The following is a 16,644-nucleotide window of genomic DNA, read 5'->3' as shown; positions in this document are numbered from 1 at the left end:
GAGTGAAAGTTTACGAGCAAGGACTGGCCGCAAAGGTCAAATGACCCTGATTTCAATAGAAAAGCGTTAGGGGAGAAAGCCTTGTGTGCCCAGATGCCCACCGCAGGGAACGCAGGGTGCCGAAAGGCACCGGCGACAGCTCCTGCCTCCCAGGGCCCGGCCCCCTCGGGTCATGCCGGCCGCCAGGCCTCCGGCGGGCTGCCATAAAAACAGTAAAATTCGCCCGCGCGTGGGGCCGAGGGACCGAACCCCTCATCCCACGGAGGAAAAGTCTGAGGAGCGTGGGCCCGGCCTCAGTCAAGGACACAAAGTGACCCGGCCCTCGCCGGCCCCGCACCTGCGTCACACGGGGCTGGGTCTGCAGAATTTCTGTTTGGCACACAGACCCTGCATCGTGACGCCTCCAGGCTCTCCCGCCCTTTCCCTGCCTCGCGCTGCAGAGTTCAACCCGCTGCCCCACCTGCTCCCAGACACACTCGAGAAAAGCAAGCAGGGCAGGACCAGGCCCGAGAGGTCGCGCTTTGGCTCGCGTGGCCCTCAGCCCCGTGGGAGGGCGGGCGCCCTCGCAAAGCCCCAGGCTGCCCCCCCCCCCATGCAGCCATCGCCCAGGCTTGCCCACGCTGCACCCCGTTATCTCTGTGTGTTGGGAGGGGCTCATCGGGACCCAAGAGACAGGAGTGGGGGCCATACACACAGGGGTCAGGGGTCACTGCACCAACCCTCTGGACACCACGCTCCGGGGCCACGTCCCAGGCCAGAGGCACGAGGTCTAAAGGGAGAGAGGAAGGGGTGTGACTAGGGCAGGAGAGCACCTGGGGGAGGTGCCTGGAGAGAGGAGGCCCAGGGGGTGAGGTCAGCCCTGTTTCTGCCCCGGGGGTCTGGGCCAAGTGGCACTTTAAGGATTGTGCCCGAGGAGAGGAGGAAACGTGTCCCTTCCTCTCCTGCTGAGTCCCGAAAGGGGCCCGGGGCCCCCCGCACGGAGGGGTGCCACCCTTCCATCGGGACCTGAGTGCATTCCTCTGAACAACAAGCACCTTCAGAAGATCACCCACAGCCGGCAAGAAGAAACATCCAAATGTAAATATCTGAGACGGCACCGTGACATCGCAGAGCGTCCCGGCATCTGCAGCCCGACCCTGAGTGCCCTGCCCTCACCGGAAACACTGGCCTGGGCTGGGTCCCCGGGGAGGGGGCCGATGGCGTCCAACTTGCTGCCGGGACGCAGAATGTCCAAACAGGCCCACCCTCCGCCCCCTCCCGCCAGGGGCCGCCCTGCGCTCTTGTCATGACCCAGCCTCCTTCCGCAGCCCTGCTGGGGCACGTGGTGCCCCAGGGCGGCCGTGTAGCCCTGTGTGGCAGGCGGGGTCCCTCTCCGGGGCTACACCTGTGACTTGTCACCTACTGTCTGTCTCACCTGTCCAGGGTGGGGGCGTCCGGGTTCAGGCCACTCTTAGGACAGGACCCCACCCTCCCCACCTGGGTGCAGAGTGGGTGATCACGGCAGCCCAGCCCACCGCAGGGTCTCCCTGGACGCACTGTCCCCTGGGGCACCGGGCATCGGCGACCCCTCCCCCTTCCTTCCAGAGAACCATCCAAACAGCTCAGGAGTCAAAGCCAAAGAAACAAAACGGACCAAGAACTAAAGGCAACAACCCAGGCGTCGGGGGGAGGGCGTCTGCTTCCTGGAACCGGGCTCCCCGTCCTGAGCACGTGGGCTGACCTCCCAGTGACAGCAGCAGAGTGCTGGCCAATGCCCACCCCCCAGCACTAAACCCAGGGTTCGTGCTGTCGAGCAGGCCAAGAAGAGGTGGCTGTGAGGGGCCGCTGGACTCCAAGCACCCCGGAAAGCGTAGGACGGGACTCCTCCGGGTTCACCTACTGAACCAGAATCGGGGTGCCCTCAGTTCCTCCCCGCCCGACGGGATGGCCTAATTAAAGAGCTTTCTCTCAGCAGGCGCCTGTCTCTGATTCGTCACCCACAGCCGTGGTGACGCAGGGACCCTTCTGTACAAAGCCTGTCATCGATGGAACAGAGGCTTTTGTTGCCCAGAGATTTCCAGCTCTGAGTGATCTCACTCCATAGACCGAAGACGCCTGGCCAGCGGCCAGTGGGGGACAGAGGGATCTGTGTGTTGTGTTGGGTCAACATCACAGCACAGCCACGGCGGGAAAGTGGGACGGCTGTTCATAAAACTTGGACTCGTGTGAATGAGGTTTCTTTCTCCAAAGCAGCCAAAATGCCAGTCCACGCTGAAAGCCCGCCAGGGCTGCGGCATGTAGATTTAAAATAAAGTTGTTATAGGATCAGAAGCTAAGATAAATTCTTTTTTCTCTTACTCTCCTTTAACGAAGCTGAATGGAATAATTGAGATCAAGTCCTATCTTTCAGACACGCATTCGGCTGAGAATGTCTGTGCCGGACGCCAGCCTGGACTAACCCCTTTGCTGACATTGTAAACGCCCGAAAGACCATCCCCCACAGGCTCTGACACTGCTAGACGCGGGCGGGGCAGACGAGCCGCCACTTCTCTTTCCCTCTGTTTCGAAAACCCAGGCGCCGAGTCTAAAACCAGATCCACGAAAATTCTGTTAGCGGTGAAGAAAACCTTCCTATCGGAAAAGCAGTTTCAATCTCCAACGTAAAATAAAACTGGAAAGCCGAAATTAAAAATGCAAAAGCCATAGTCTCATTATCAAATCAAATCAAACTAAAACCCTAACACTTCAGTTTATGACTGAGCCCTCGAAAGCTTCCTCAGCACCACCCGCCTCCTCGCTCGCACCGGACCCCCCTCCCACTTTTCTAAGCAGACCCCAGGGTGGTCCCCTCCCTCCCCATCCCCTGTCCCCGCTCTTGGCCGCACTGGGTTTGTTTGCCGTGGCTGAAACTTTCCAAATCACGGTCCGCCATCTCTGCCTGTCAAAGCCTGTCCATTCGGTCGCTTAGAAACATCTCGGGCCCCATTCAAAGTGCGGCCTGGGAACCCCCACCCCCACCCCCGCACTCTGCCTCCCATTTGTGCTTACGCTGTATTTCAGTGCTTCTAAAAAAAAAAAAAATCCCCATTCAACTGTGGCTCTCGAGCTACGCCGGGGCATTCGTTACTCACACCAGCGGGTGCGTTTAGTTCCCGGTGGTTAATTTGACTCTGTTCGGTGCTCCGTAGGTGACCACGCAAACTTAGGTTATCACTTCCCTCCTTGATGCCCAGTTTCCATTTTCTCTCAATTCCACAATAAAAGGTGCCCTCCTCAGTGAGGTCTCTCTGGGATGTATTCCCAGGGGTGTAACTCCTAGGTCACAGGGCCTGGACATCACTTGCTGGATGTTTGCGAACTGTCCCCCACCCCAGGGGGGCTGCTCTCCTCCTTGTACCGTGTCGCCTCATAGCCCCCAATGCTTGGCCTTGTCAGAACCCCCAGGACTGTGCAGTGGCGGGGGGGAGGGGCGCACCTCCAGCGAGCGCAGGGGCAGACGCACCTCCTAGTCCTGCGCCTCTCAGACCAGCAAACAGGAGCGTCTTTCATCTGTGTTTTCTGCCGCGGGGGCTTCCTCTTCTGGGAATTGCCTGTTCACGCGCTGTGCCCATTATTTTGTTGTTTGTTTTCCTGTAAGCTGTGTACAAGTTCTTCATGTTGTGTGGATGCTAATCCATTTGTAATGGTATCCTTTGTAACTATTTTTTGCACAATTTGTGGCTTGTATCATCAGTGGTTTATTGTAAGACTTTTACACTGTTGTCTTACTTAAATGTATCAATGTTTTTCTGTATGACTTGTGCTCTTTGTGGGTTTCATAGGAAATCCTTCTCTATCCCAGATTCATGAAGATAAGTTCATGAAGAAAGATTACACTTTCCACATTTAATCACTCATGTACTGTGGGGCTGGGCTAAATAAGACCGTGTGACTGGGGCGCCTGGGTGGCTCAGTCAGTTAAGCATCTGACTTCGGCTCAGGTCATGATCTCACGGTCTGTGAGTTCGAGCCCCGCGTCAGGCTCTGTGCTGACAGCTCAGAGCCTGGAGCCTGCTTTGGATTCTGTGTCTCCCTCTCTCTCTGCTCCTCCCTGGCCCGTGTGCTCTTTCTCTCTCTCTCTCTCTCTCTCTCTGTCAAAACTAAATGAATAAACATTAAAAAAAAAAAAAAAAAAAAGACTGTGTGACCACAGCCAAAACCCCTTCATCACTCCAGATCCCCACCCAGCACCTTCCAGGTGCTGGTTCATGTCAGGAAAGGAAACAAATAAACGCCCTGTCCTCTGGCGCTGACCCGCCCTCCGAGGCTGATGGCCAAACAGCGTCACGTGTAAGTGGTCAGGAAAGAGAGACCCGGGCAAGGGGCGCCAGGATCTGTCCCTCTGGCCACCACGCCCGCCAACTGGAGGTGACGAAGCTTTACACCAGCCACGCGCAGCAGCCCTGATCCTAAACTGGGAGCGGCTGTGGATCCAGGCAGTTCCCCCAGGAAAGGCGGCAAGAGCCCCTGTGGAGAAGCAAACCCCCATTGTTGTGGATGGTGGGGTGGGGTCTGTGTATGGAAGGGAAGGCTAGTTTCCATGAAGATTTCTGCAGAGCTGAGACCCTTATCCCACGCTAGCGAGGAAGGGTCCCCGACGGACGTGTCACGAGTGGGTCACTGTGCTGGGTTCGTCTGGCAGGGAGGCACACAGCTCAGCAGGGAGCCGGGCTTCTGGAGGTATGGGCAGTGCACCCCAGCCCTGGGGTCTGGAGGCCGGAGGGCAGCTCTGAGGATGGAACTTGGGCTGGGCCCATTGGGGGCCAGCGGGCAGGCCCTGGAAGCCTCTTTGCGGGTGCGGCCAAGTGCAGCCTGGACCCCTGCGGCCGACGGGGGACCCTCGCTCAGATCGCACGCTGGACGGACAGGCTGATCTGGGCCACGCTCCAAGCCCCTGCTGTGAGATCACGACCTGGGCCGAGATCGAGAGTCTGACGCTTCCCCAACGAAGGCACCGGGCGCCCCTACTGTGACTTTGGACAAAGGGGACCACGCTTGATTCAGCTCACTGTGCTCCTCAGAACCCCCAAGGCGGGAGGCTCCCCTCTGGGCCCGGCCAAGTGGAGAGAGTCCTCCCACGCCCCCCAGTGCCCCTCGCTCTGAGCCCCAACCCTGGAAACGGCATCCGCGGGCAGGACGAGCAGAGACCTGCTGCATCAGCGGTGTCTTGATGTGCCCCCTGCCCCGCGTCGGCTTCTCCCAGGACCCGACCCCCACCCCGCGCCTTGTGAGGTACAGGGTGGCTGCAAACAGCAGGGGCCACGTAGATGTCCGCGTGTGCAGCCGCTCGTGCATGGGGGACTCGGGACCCCTTGTCACGGCGCACCTGTTGGGAACCAGGCACGAATTTTTCGTGAGCACTTATCCCGGCGGGAGGTGGGTCTGGAAGGGCCCCGGGGCGCACTCCGCGGGCGCCCCCCGCGGCCTCTCCCCGGGCGCTGCGCACAGGGGCAGCTGCGATCACACACGAGACCGGCTCCCCTGGGTCGTGCTGCTCTGCTCTGTGCTTCTGTTTTCAAGGTGGGAAGTCATGCTTCTGTGCTCGGGCTTCTGTTTTCAAGGTGGGAAGTCAGAGCTCCCTTAGTTCTTACCGCCTCCCGCAGTGGGATTCAATGTCTGCAGGTGCACGCGGGAGGCCCCGGGGCCCTGACTCCCGCCCCCACGCGCCCAGCCCGCCTCCTCGGGACCCAGGCCCGGGACCACGCAGGGAGGTGTTCTCTTCCTAAATCTCTCTGATGGTGACAGAACAAGCCAGGTCTGGAGGCGGCCACTCCCACAGACACCGGGATGGAACTCGAACTCAGAACCGACGACCTTCCGGCCCGGCTGGCGGGCTCCACGGAAGCCCAGCACCCCACGGCAGTGAGGTGGGAGGTGGCCTTTTCCGATGAGGGCAGGCTTTGCCTTTGCAGACATGGGCCCAGCCACCTGTTCATACCTGACAGACCCAGGCGGGAAGGGGACACGACCTGGCCAAAGTTCCCGTCCTGGTAAATGATGGTGCCGGACCCCCACCTGCACGCAGGCCGCCCCCCGGGAGGGCCCCTCGTCGGTGTGCCTATTTACGCATAGTGGGACGTAGAGCCTTTGTTAAGTAGTAACAGACTCCAGAGTCGAAGTGAAGAACCCCATTTGCAACCCGGATCTAATTCTCGAAGCCGTGTGACCGAGTCCCTCCCCTTCAGAAAAGAATCGACACCCGCACTGACGAGCCGCGTCAAGCTCAGAGCACCGAGGATGCGGGCATGTGCCCTGGCCACCCCCCAAGCCCCCCGAAGGCGGGAAGTGAGTGCCACATGCTTGCTACGGTGGCTCACGTTCAGCCTGTGTGCCATGCGTCAGACCCCATCCTGGGCACTGCGGCTGCACTCACCTTCCCGGCCCTTCGAGAACCCTCCAGACCGGTTCAACCCGACCCCACCTTCCAGCCAAGGAGGGCACGGGAGGCGGACGGAAGCACCACCTCCCCCCCCACCCCCCAGGGCTGCAGCAGAACCCGTGCCCACGGCCCCAGGCCACCACCTTCTCGGGTCACAGGATGGAACCCGCATAGGGAAGCAAAACTGTGGCCTGTGCGAAACCCTGGTCACAGGCACGGTGCTGGTTACGAGAAGCTTTCTGGGGCAGTCCTATGAATTCTGAGCACAGAAGGAAGGAAGATCGCCGAAAACACTGTCAGAAATCATTACCTATGGGGAGTTTTGTCCAAAAGGACAACTGAGCCAGACCGAGCTTAGACGTTGTTTGTCGTGTTGGTAGGACCCACCCTCTGTGGCGGGGCCCACGCTCTGCGGACCCCCATCGAATATTCCTCTCCAGCTGGGAACAAGTACCAGGGTCGCCTCGAGTTACCAACACATGTTCTAACTGGGGATCATTCCCCAAAACCACATGATGAACAAAACACATCCCGTGTCCGTTTTGATTGAGCAAACAGCCCAGGGCTCAAGGACGCCCCCCCCCCCCCCACCATGTCCTGCCTCAAGCACAAACACCCGCTTCCTTGTTTGAAGATACGCTCTCTCCCGCAAGGCTTCAAAGTTGAGTAGCTTATCAAAGGCCTCCGATCCAATAAGAGAGTTCTTGGCCTCATCAAATGTTGAAAATATGTACAAGGATCCTCTTATGGCCAAATCCTGACGTGAAGAAGTCAGATCAGGTGATTTCCAGCCTCTGTTATGAGAGACCAAATGCTCTCGCTCAGGATGGTTTCCGTGTTTGCTAAAGCACGAGCCACTTGTGAAAAGCACACCTCCTTGGGGCCCGGGTCACCGCGGCTTGGGCGTCAGTGCACGTGAGGTGATGGGAAGAGGGCAGGTGTGCACGCAGATGCAGTTTTGCTTTCACGTGCCAGTGCCCACGCACGTGACGGCTGGACACCCGTGGCTCCCCTGCCCGGCCCACCCCCACCTGCTGTGCCCACTCACCTCTGAGGGCGACTGAGGCACATGATACCACCCAGCTGTGTGACAGGCTCTGTCCAGGAGCCTGCAGCGGGCAAGATAGGGAGGGGAGGAGGGAGGAGGGGAGGGACCGGCTGGATGCAAGGGGGCAGGGAGCCGTCCCGGCTCCACGTGAGGTGCCACCCGCCCAACGGCCCGGGTCTGGGTTGTAGGAGCCTTGCCTGCACTGGGGCGGCGGGCGTCCCCACCTCCTCGTGCATTGCTATCTCCCGGCCTCGTTCCGGGTCTCAGGTCCTCCTGCCCGGGACCCCTCTGGGCCCGCCAGCAGGAGCTGTTCCTCTCTGCAAAGCGCCAGGACTTGGCGGCAGGCCCCCAGCTAGGTGCCAGGCAGGCCGGGCAGGCTGGCTTCACCCTGGGGGGCCATGTGCTTCTCTATCAACAAGGAGGCATCGCAGGGAGGAGAGCCAGCGGGTTCCCGGGGCCCGGACCACTGCCCCCGCCTCACGGCGCATCTCCCCCCTTGGAAACTCGCCCTCCCCCCAACTAAACAAGATCGCTGTCTCTGCAAATTGGCAGAAATAATTCGACACAGCATTTTTCAAAGCCAACTAGGAAGAATTACTGTAAACGATTGTTTTTCACGCCGGATGGCTCCTTTGAGAATAACTGTTTTCATATTTGTGGGGTTTTTGACATTTGGGGAAGCAGAATTACATGTAAACATTTGTTCTGCAAACCCAAAGTGTGAAGAAAGTTGTGCTCAAGCACCAAAAAAAAAAAAAAAAAAAAAAAATGCTTCCATGCCTCTGAGTTTCAAAACCCTCTTAAATTTTGATGAAGGCCCATGGAAGAGATCATTACTTCAGATCACGTTTTACACGAGGATCGGTTTTTTTAACGTCAAGGAAAATAAAACAGACGACAGACGACGTGGCTAAGAAGTGTGTCGTGTGGATGAGTTTTTTAATCTCCGGGGCCCTTTAAAACTGCACCTCCACGATAGTCAAAACCTACACATAAAATATAACGTCAAGCATCTACGTCCCTATTTGATGTCAGATGTCTGCATATTTGAGGGAAGTGGTTCTATCTGGAATCCAAGTGTCGCAACAATAGGACCTCTCTGTGGAAAGCTGCCTGCGGAAATGGATGACCACGGGACAGTGCCCACCGGGGAGTCCTGACACGTGGGCAGAAAGAAACACCCCTGGAAATGAGGCCAGAGCCTTCTGTGGCCCTGGCTATGATCTTGGTCCCTCAGTCTGTTACGCCTCAGTTTGACTACCTATGAAATGGCCCTATTTCACTCACAGAAGGTGTCTTGGAAACTATCCTGTTCCAAACAAATGAACTTCACGTAAAATGCACGTGGGCTGCACGGGTGTACTGAGAGCCATACGCACACGAGGGGCCGGGGCTAACAGGACCCCCAGGTCTTACCAGCCAGACCTGAAGGAAGTGCGGAGCTTTGAACGAAGGTGTCCAGGCACAGGGGACAGCAGAGGGGAGAGACCTGAGGCTACCTGCCCGCAGGGCTGGGAGGCCGCTCCGGGAGGGGCCGGGTGGAGGGGCTCCCGCCTTCCCAGTGATGGGGGAGGCATTGTCAGCGAACAAGGAGTTGGTCCGTCCCGCCGGCCTGTGGAAGGACCCCTCTGGACGCAGGCCCCGAAGGTCTGCCTTACACAGGCCTTTCCGTTTCTGCGTTTTGACACCGGGCCTGCTGACCCTGGCGGGTGGCCCTTCCCGGAGCTAGTAACTCACCTCTCACATGCAAACCAACTCACCCCTCCTCTCTGTGGGCTCTCTACCCGCCCCCCCCGCCCTGCTCACCCGGCCTCCTCTGCGTCCCCCGGGGAAGCCGCAGTGAAGGGCGTTGCCCCCTCGCCCTGCTGCCTCCTGACGGCCCCTGGTGCTTCCCGGGGAGCACCCCATCCCCATGCCTAGAGAAGCACGAGGAAAACTTCATCCTCTGTCCCACGTCCACGTCTGTGTGTCTTAGAGCACCAACCTGAAACAGACTCCAGGTACCCTTACAACACATTCTCGTGAAGTGTGCAGTTAGCACATTCCAGAACAAGGCTTCCAGTGGACTTTTTAGCGAAATAGGACAGACTTAAAAAGAGGCGGCAACAGGAACTCACCCTACCGGTCACCAGCGCACGATTCCAGAGGCGCAGCGGTTAGAACAGTGTGGTGCCACCAGGAACTAACCGTGAAATGGAGCATCTGGAAATGGCTTCACAAGCACTTGTGTTCGTGCCCAAAGGAGCCACAGGCCGGGGAGGCGAGCGGATGATGGTGTCGACTACAAGGTCTCGGTGCAGAGGAGAAAACGTGCGGATGGGTTGGAAACACCATGAAAGGCAGAACTGAAAAGAAGTATCAGAAGGAAACAGAGGAGAACGTCTCTGAAATCTGTAAATAACTCTGAAACTCCGCAAACAGACCCAGAACACTCAGCCCCACGCCCGCGACCACGTCCTGTGCTCTCGGTCCATCTGTGGAAACATTTCTCTCTGAACCTGCCTTCCTCAGACAGGAGCAGAGTAAGAACAAGGGGCCACAGGGACACCGCTAGCGCTTCCCAGAGCCTGGCCCGCAGCTCTGTGCGCCAGGGTGTGTTCCAGAAGGTTCCTGGAGAACGCCGCGGGATTTGCCTTCCGAGTCCGGGTCCGAGGGCCCAGCTGGCAGTTTTTCCAAACTAAGAAACTAAGTCCCAGAGATGAATGTCTTTTTCCTTTCACTGAAAGAAAACTGCATATAACCCCTTGCCCAAGCCCAACTTCTCCTAGTCAAGCCTCCAGAACACTCTGGGACTTCTAGAATATTCCATCACAGGATTAAAACTGAAGCAAAGAAAGTATGAAGCAGTGTAAGACAATGAACTTCCCTGGACTCATCCCCTTGGGCCCTCCACTCCTCACCCTTCCTGTTCATGGACCCACCCTTCTGGGCCCTCCACTCCTCACCCTTGCTCTCCATAGACTCACCTTTCTTGGCCCTCCACTCCTCACCTCTGCTCTCCATAGACCCACCTTTCTGGGCCCTCCATTCCTCACCTCTGCTCTCCATAGACCCACCTTTCTGGGCCCTCCACTCCTCACCCTTGCTCTCCATAGACTCACCCTTCTGGGCCCTCCACTCCTCACCTCTGCTCTCCATAGACTCACACTTCTTGGCCCTCCACTCCTCACCTCTGCTCTCCACAGACTCACTCTTCTGAGCCCTGGACTCCTCACCTTTCCTGTCCACAGACCCACCCATCTGGGCCCTCCACTCCTTACCCCTGCTCTCCTGGCTGTTTTCTGCCCTTGTTGGCCTTTGGGGTTTCTCCACGGATCTGCTTGTTGGGAAGGAGTGGAAAAGCCCTCTCCTTGTTGCCTGTCCCTGGATAAATTCTCACACTGTTCCACCAGCTCCCAGCTGGGCTCTTGTGTCTGTGATCAGGGCAGTTGGCAATTGAATGCTCAGAGGTCAGCAGTGTGCCCACGGCCATGCAGGCAATGGAAACAGCGCCCACCGCAGCCCACAAGGGCTACCCTGCCATCACGCACAGCAGAAATGTGGGCACTGCACCAGTTTCCTTCTCCAGATTTGACAAGCGAGGTTTGGAGGAGAGGTCACCTGCCCCAGTCCAGCGTGAGGCTTCGAAAGGGTTTGGGGACCTCGCCCCACTCTTTCACCTCTATATAGGTGAGGCTGTGGAGGGTGTCGTGGACCACCGCAGAGTCACCGGCCTCTCTTTTGTCCTGTGTTCCTCTCTCCATCTAAACACAGGAGGGCCCCCAGCAAGGTCACACTTCACCTTATCAGCTGGCCAGGGTATCAGCTAGATTATCAGAGGGTTGATCGCTTCCTGACCTGCTGCCCAAGCAGGGACAGGGCTGGGGAGCCTCACAGGGCATGGACACACCCAGGACCCCATGGCCAGGCAGTCCTACAGTAGGGTCTGGCCTTCCCCTAGTCCCAGAGCAATGCAGGAAGCATTCAGACTACTTCCTCATGATTTCAGGCATCATGTGAACCGAGGGGCTGCTGGACTGTGTCCAAGTTGCCCTCCCTCACCCATGCCCGCTGCCTGCTTCATGGGTCACCTCCTGCCCTTCAGGGTCACAAGGACAGTCACATACAGAAACTTAGCCCTGCTCACCACGTAGCATTTGCGGTAAATTTTAGAAATTTATAAATTTTGATACCTTTTGCCCAGTTAATACTGTGCCACAAATGAAGGATCCCCAAATGCCTCCCCTTCGTGCAAGGGAGTAATTCCACGAACTGGAGTAATGAGCCAACAAGAAAGAATCCTTTGATTCACGACCCTGTTGAACCGCTGGGTCCCATCAGCAAATGCCTCTGTGCACCCCTCCAGCGGATGGCACTCCCCGGGTGGGAGACCGTGCCTCTCGGGGCAGGCCCGCTCTTGGGGTGCAGCTCGCGACGGGGACGGCGGGCACAGACGGACCCAGCAGCAGCGCCCGGAAACCTCCTTTCCCTCCCGCCGCCGCCCACGGAGGTCAGGTCCCAGCGAGGGCAGGCAAGCAGGAAAAGCGGCAGGAGCTGGGTCTGGGCCCGTCCCTGTGGAGCTTCGACAGAGTCGGCGCGGGCCTCTGCACGTGCGGCCTGGCTCGTCGTGTCCCTCGGGATTTGGGCTGGGGCTGGGGCTGGGGGTTGGGGGCTGCCGCAGGACGGGGCGACGTGGCGGGCCTCGCTGCGCGGGGGGCCAGGCCCGGCCTGAGGGTCCCCGCCGTCTGGCCACTGCGGGAGGGGCGCCGCCGGAGCCTGGGCGCCCTTCAGGACCGACGGTCCGGGACGCCCCGCCACCCACTGCGGGTGGGGGGTGGGGGGGGAGGGCGGGAGCCGAGGTCAGGCGCAGGGCGCGGGCGGGGCCGCCCTCCGGGCCCTCGGGGGCGGGGCTCTCGGGACGCCCCGCCCCCGTCCGCCCAGGCCTCGCCCCGCCGGCGCCCCCCGCCCGCCCGCCCCGCCCCCCGCGTCACGCCGCCGCCGGCCTGCGCCTGCGCGTCCGCCCGCCCCGGCCGCCGCGCATCCTCGGCCCGCGCCCCGCGCCCCGCGCCCGCTCTGCGTCCCGCTCCGCGCCCGCTCTGCGCCCGGCGCCCGGCTCCCTGCGGCGGGCGGCGGTCATGAGGCTGCGGGCGCGCGGTCCCCGGGTCGCCCCCGCCTCCGGCGCGGGGGCCGGCGACGCGCGGCGGCTGGCGCCCCCGGGGCGGAACCCCTTCGTGCACGAGCTGCGCCTCGGCGCCCTGCGGAAGGCCCAGGTGGGTGCGCTCCCGAGCCCCTGCGGCCGGGGAGGGGGTCTCGCCGGCCTGGCCCCGCGGCCACCCCGCCGCCCCCCGCGGCCCGCGACCCCCACGCGGCCCTGCCGCTGGCCGCGCTCACCCCGTCCCCGTCCCTTCTGGCTCGCCCCCACCTCCCCCCGGGCCGGGCCCCACATCCCTTCTCCCCACGCCCCCTTCCCGCCATCCCTGCATCCCCGTCGCTCTGCGCCGCGCGGTCCCCCGGTCCCGCGTCCCTTCCCGCCGCTCGCAGGCCCCACGAGGGACAGGCGCGGCCCCCCCGCCCCCGGGATGGGACTTTGTCGCTTGATGAGCTTCTCGTGTGGGGACCTCGTGGCTCCTTCGAGTCCGCGCGAGGTGCCTTGAAGGGAGCGGCAGGATGTCCGCCTCTGCGTTTGCAAGTTGTGTTCTGCGGAGCGTGCAGGGGGGTCCCTCCGGGTTCGTCTGTAACGGAATCGGCTTTATGTACTCTCGGTTCCGTGACGGGAGGGAACAGTGTGCAGTTTTGTTCGCGGCGCCCTCTGGTCCTGGCTGAGGATGGGGCCTGCAGGAGGCAGTGGGGCCCCACACTGGTCCTTTTCCTTCACATCGATCCAGGGTTTCCAAGGTGGGCTCCATTCCCTGACCCGGTGGGGTGCGCCCCCCAGTGGGGTGCGCCCACCTTGATCCGGTGGGGGTGCGCCTCCCCCTGACCCGGTGGGGCGCACTTCCTGGCAGTGTTGGGCCTCTGGTTGTTCATTGTGTTTGCGTTTCTGTAAGACTGCGCTCAGTACAGCCTTTCCTTTAGCTCCAAAACCGTAATAGAAACAGGTACAGATTTAGGACTTCAGCTGTTGTCCAGTTGACGGAGAGTATATTTTCCGCTGTGACAGAACTTTTTCGGGTGACACTTAGATGTCTTTAATGCAAAAAGTTATTCACTTGCAACAATATCAAAGTGAAAAGTTCTCGAACCCGGTCTGAAGTTGTCGTGGGCTGCCTGCTTTTTCTCGAAGCATCCTCTAGGTGGACTTGGTATTGTGGTGGGAGAGGGAAGGGTGGGCACAAGGTTGAGGACAGAGGAGAGAAGGTCGGGTGGCATCCCTTCTGGTGACGGGAGAAAGCAGGGCCATCCCGGTCGGCTCCTGGGCCTTGTCCCTGTGTCTGTCTGGAGCCAGACGCCAGTCGCTGCCTGCCTGTGTGGTCTTTGGTCCCCCTCTGCTGCGTTCCTTGGCTCGCGGACTCGAACTCCTCACCTGCGGTGCCCTACCCAGCTGTGAGGGGGTTAGGAGCGCAGCAGCTTCCTCTGGGCTCCTGAATGGCCCCCCCACCGGCCGACCCCCTTCGCGCCTGTGACCCATGGCTCTGAACCCTCTGAGGGCGACCCTGGGACTGAGCCCTGACGCTTCTTCCGGGTGGCTTCCAAGGCCCTGCCCCACCTGCAGCCTGACCCCTGGGCGCCAGCTGCTGTAAGCCTGCATCTTCCTGCCTGTGCCTCCTACCTCTGCATCCCTGTCACTTTTGCAGCCTGGCCCCCGTTACTGTGGACGGACAGGGGCCAGGTCTGTCCTGTCCCAAGCTATGTGCTTACTGCTCAGGCGAGGTGCACTGTAGACACCCAGCTGGCTGTAGAGTGAGTGAACGAGCGAAGGGGGCCGGATGTAAGAGCCGAGCCAGAAATCCCCCACACCCCTCAGGCCCCGGTCGCAGGGTCGTGGAGCCGCCGGGGTTTGGAGCAGCTCTAGGAGCTGTTCTTTAGCGCCAGGCAGAGATTCTGGTTTTAGATGTTGGCTCACAGCTTCTGGAAGACACTCAAGAAAGAACAGGTGAGCGGACTGTTTCAGCCCCTCAGAAAGGGAAGGTTACTTTGTGTACACCTGGTTGCGCTCTTTCAGAGGCCGCGTCAGAATATTCGCCAGAATCATCCTGGTGTATTTATACGTTGGTGGCAAAGCTGTGGTTACTGTTCAGCTGTCCCCAGTGTGGTCTGGAGTATGTAACTTGTAAAGGCTAACTTCCGAGTTTCGCTTTGCAGAAACATTTTGCTTTTCACAAAGCAGTGCTTTGCGAAGCTTTTTACTTCTCTGCGAAGCTTTTTACTTCTCTGCACCGTATTATGCAAAGGTTTCCACAGAGGAAACTAGCCTGTGCAAGCATACAAAGCCTGCCTCCCGAATCAGTAAATAAACCGATCCAGCAGTGACTGAGACAGCCAAGGGCCGCTCAGAGACTCACCTAAATTCCGAGTGAAGGGAAGGCGGTGAGGGCGCCTGCCCTCACCTGTGCCGCTGGGGAGGGGCTGTTAGTCACCTGCAGGCTAATGACCAGGCCATCTGTCATTTAGTAACAGATTTAGCAAGGAGCTTAAGTATCTCTTTGGGCAGAAAATAACTCGTTAAGACATGAAAACTGAATAGTAGGGAATTGGTTAGCCTCGTGCTGATGTGCTGTTTTGGGAGTCCTAAAGCGGTGTCTGTCCCCTGGGTGTTGGGGGTTACTTCCTGTTGGAACCCCCAGGTGTGAGTGCACCCCACTTCCAGCTCTGATGTTTCCTCATTTCTGAACTCCTGTGACCTGGGCCAGGGTCGGGGTTAGGATGTACTTCCCAGAAAGCAGTCTGGCTTCCTGTACACCTTGGAACGGAGTCCTTTATGTGAGGACACTGTGGGGTTCACCCTCTCCCAGTTAAATCCACAGAGAGCATTGCCGTGAAGGCTGAACGCAGGGACAGGCTCCAACCCAGCACATTTGCAGGGAGGCCTGTGTGCAGTTTTAATCTCCCAGAGGCAGGTGATCTTTGTCCCCAAGTTCTGTCCAAATACATGAGTTTTGATGAAGGAAGGAAGGAAGGAAGGAAGAGAAAGAAAGAAAGAAAGAAAGAAAGAAAGAAAGAGGGAAGAGAAGAAAAGAAAAAAAAAGGAAAGAAAAGAAGGAAGGAAGGAAAGAAGAGGGAGAGAGGCAGGCAGGCAAGCAGCAGGTGCCCCTGGTTTCAGCCTGCATCCCGAGTCAGGTGTGGCCCTCCTGGGGCCGGGGGTCCCACACCCCGCACACTTCCAGGCCTGGTGGCTTCCAGCTGCTTCTCTGACCTGCCAGGCTTCCGGGCACCCACCCCAGTGCTCCCGCTGCCCCTCTGTCTGGGTACTCCACGCATGAGACCGTACTCTGCTGAAGAGCGTGAAGGGGTGGGTAAAGGGGAGGGCAGCTTGACTCTGGTGTTCGTGAGCCGCGGGTGGCAATGGAATTCCGGGAGGAACGTAACATGGGAATGAGGATTTCCAGGACAGCAGGCGTCGCGTGGGAAGACACAGAGGGCCGGCTGCAGCGGGGCCCGGGGCCCCCCCACCAGATGCCTGGGAGTCTGAGGCTCTGGAGCGGGGCCCTGGGAGCCTGGGAGCACGGCCTCCGTTGGTGCACGTGTGGCCCAGTAAGGTGCAGCGTCCTTGCCGCTGGCCGGCAGCGCAGCCCCCGAGGCAGGGGGTGGAGGCCCCACGCCCGTCCTGGTGTCCCAGGTGAGTAGGCTCCACGTCCCCGGACGCCCAGGCGGGCTCAGTGCCCATGAGCCCTGCCCTCGGGGACTGGCTGTCTCTTCGAATGCACCAAGAGCCGCCTGTAACCCGGTTCTCATTTTCCGGAAGGGCGTGCACATCGCACTTAACTGTGGCTAGAGTCGAGGAGTGGGGAAGGGGGTCCGGGGTGGGAGAGACTTGACTTTTCATCCTGCCTGCTCTCTGGCCCTGAAGCAGAGTCTTAATGTGTGTGTATGCACACACACGCGAGTATGGACGCATTCATACTTCATTTCAGTCGTGTTTCGCGTTCTTCTTCATTTCAGAGTACTGAACAAAGTGCTGTCAGTTTTACGGCTCGTTTTAGAAAACGGAGGTTTTGTCCCTGACACTGGCCAGTCAAGCGCCCTGTTGCAGAAGCCGGTGCTTGCCCGCCCTCTGCCGCCC

The 16,644-nt window shown here is 59.5% G+C and overlaps 1 protein-coding gene across 3 annotated transcripts in view; it reads left to right on the top strand.

Annotated features, from left to right (window-relative positions):
- The first annotated feature begins 12,450 nt into the window (after positions 1 to 12,450).
- Positions 12,451 to 16,644, top strand: part of LPCAT1 (lysophosphatidylcholine acyltransferase 1) — a 46,049-nt gene continuing 41,855 nt past the window's right edge. The window contains exon 1 of one of the 3 annotated variants that reach the window (XM_078444161.2): positions 12,451 to 12,694. In XM_078444161.2, the coding sequence (XP_078300287.2) occupies positions 12,560 to 12,694 (135 nt within the window). In that variant the 5' untranslated portion in view covers positions 12,451 to 12,559. Of the gene's footprint in view, positions 12,695 to 14,415; positions 14,518 to 15,625; positions 15,874 to 16,644 lie in introns of those variants that run through there. The other 2 variants (XM_078444162.2, XM_078444156.2) reach the window with 2 other exon arrangements.

This window comes from Panthera onca, chromosome A1 (assembly GCF_046562875.1).
Source record: "Panthera onca isolate mPanOnc1 chromosome A1, mPanOnc1 haplotype 2, whole genome shotgun sequence".
In the NCBI taxonomy this organism is placed as follows: Eukaryota; Metazoa; Chordata; class Mammalia; order Carnivora; family Felidae; genus Panthera; species Panthera onca.
Note: the sequence above shows the minus strand (reverse complement) of the source record. Positions and strands in the feature narration are given on the sequence as shown.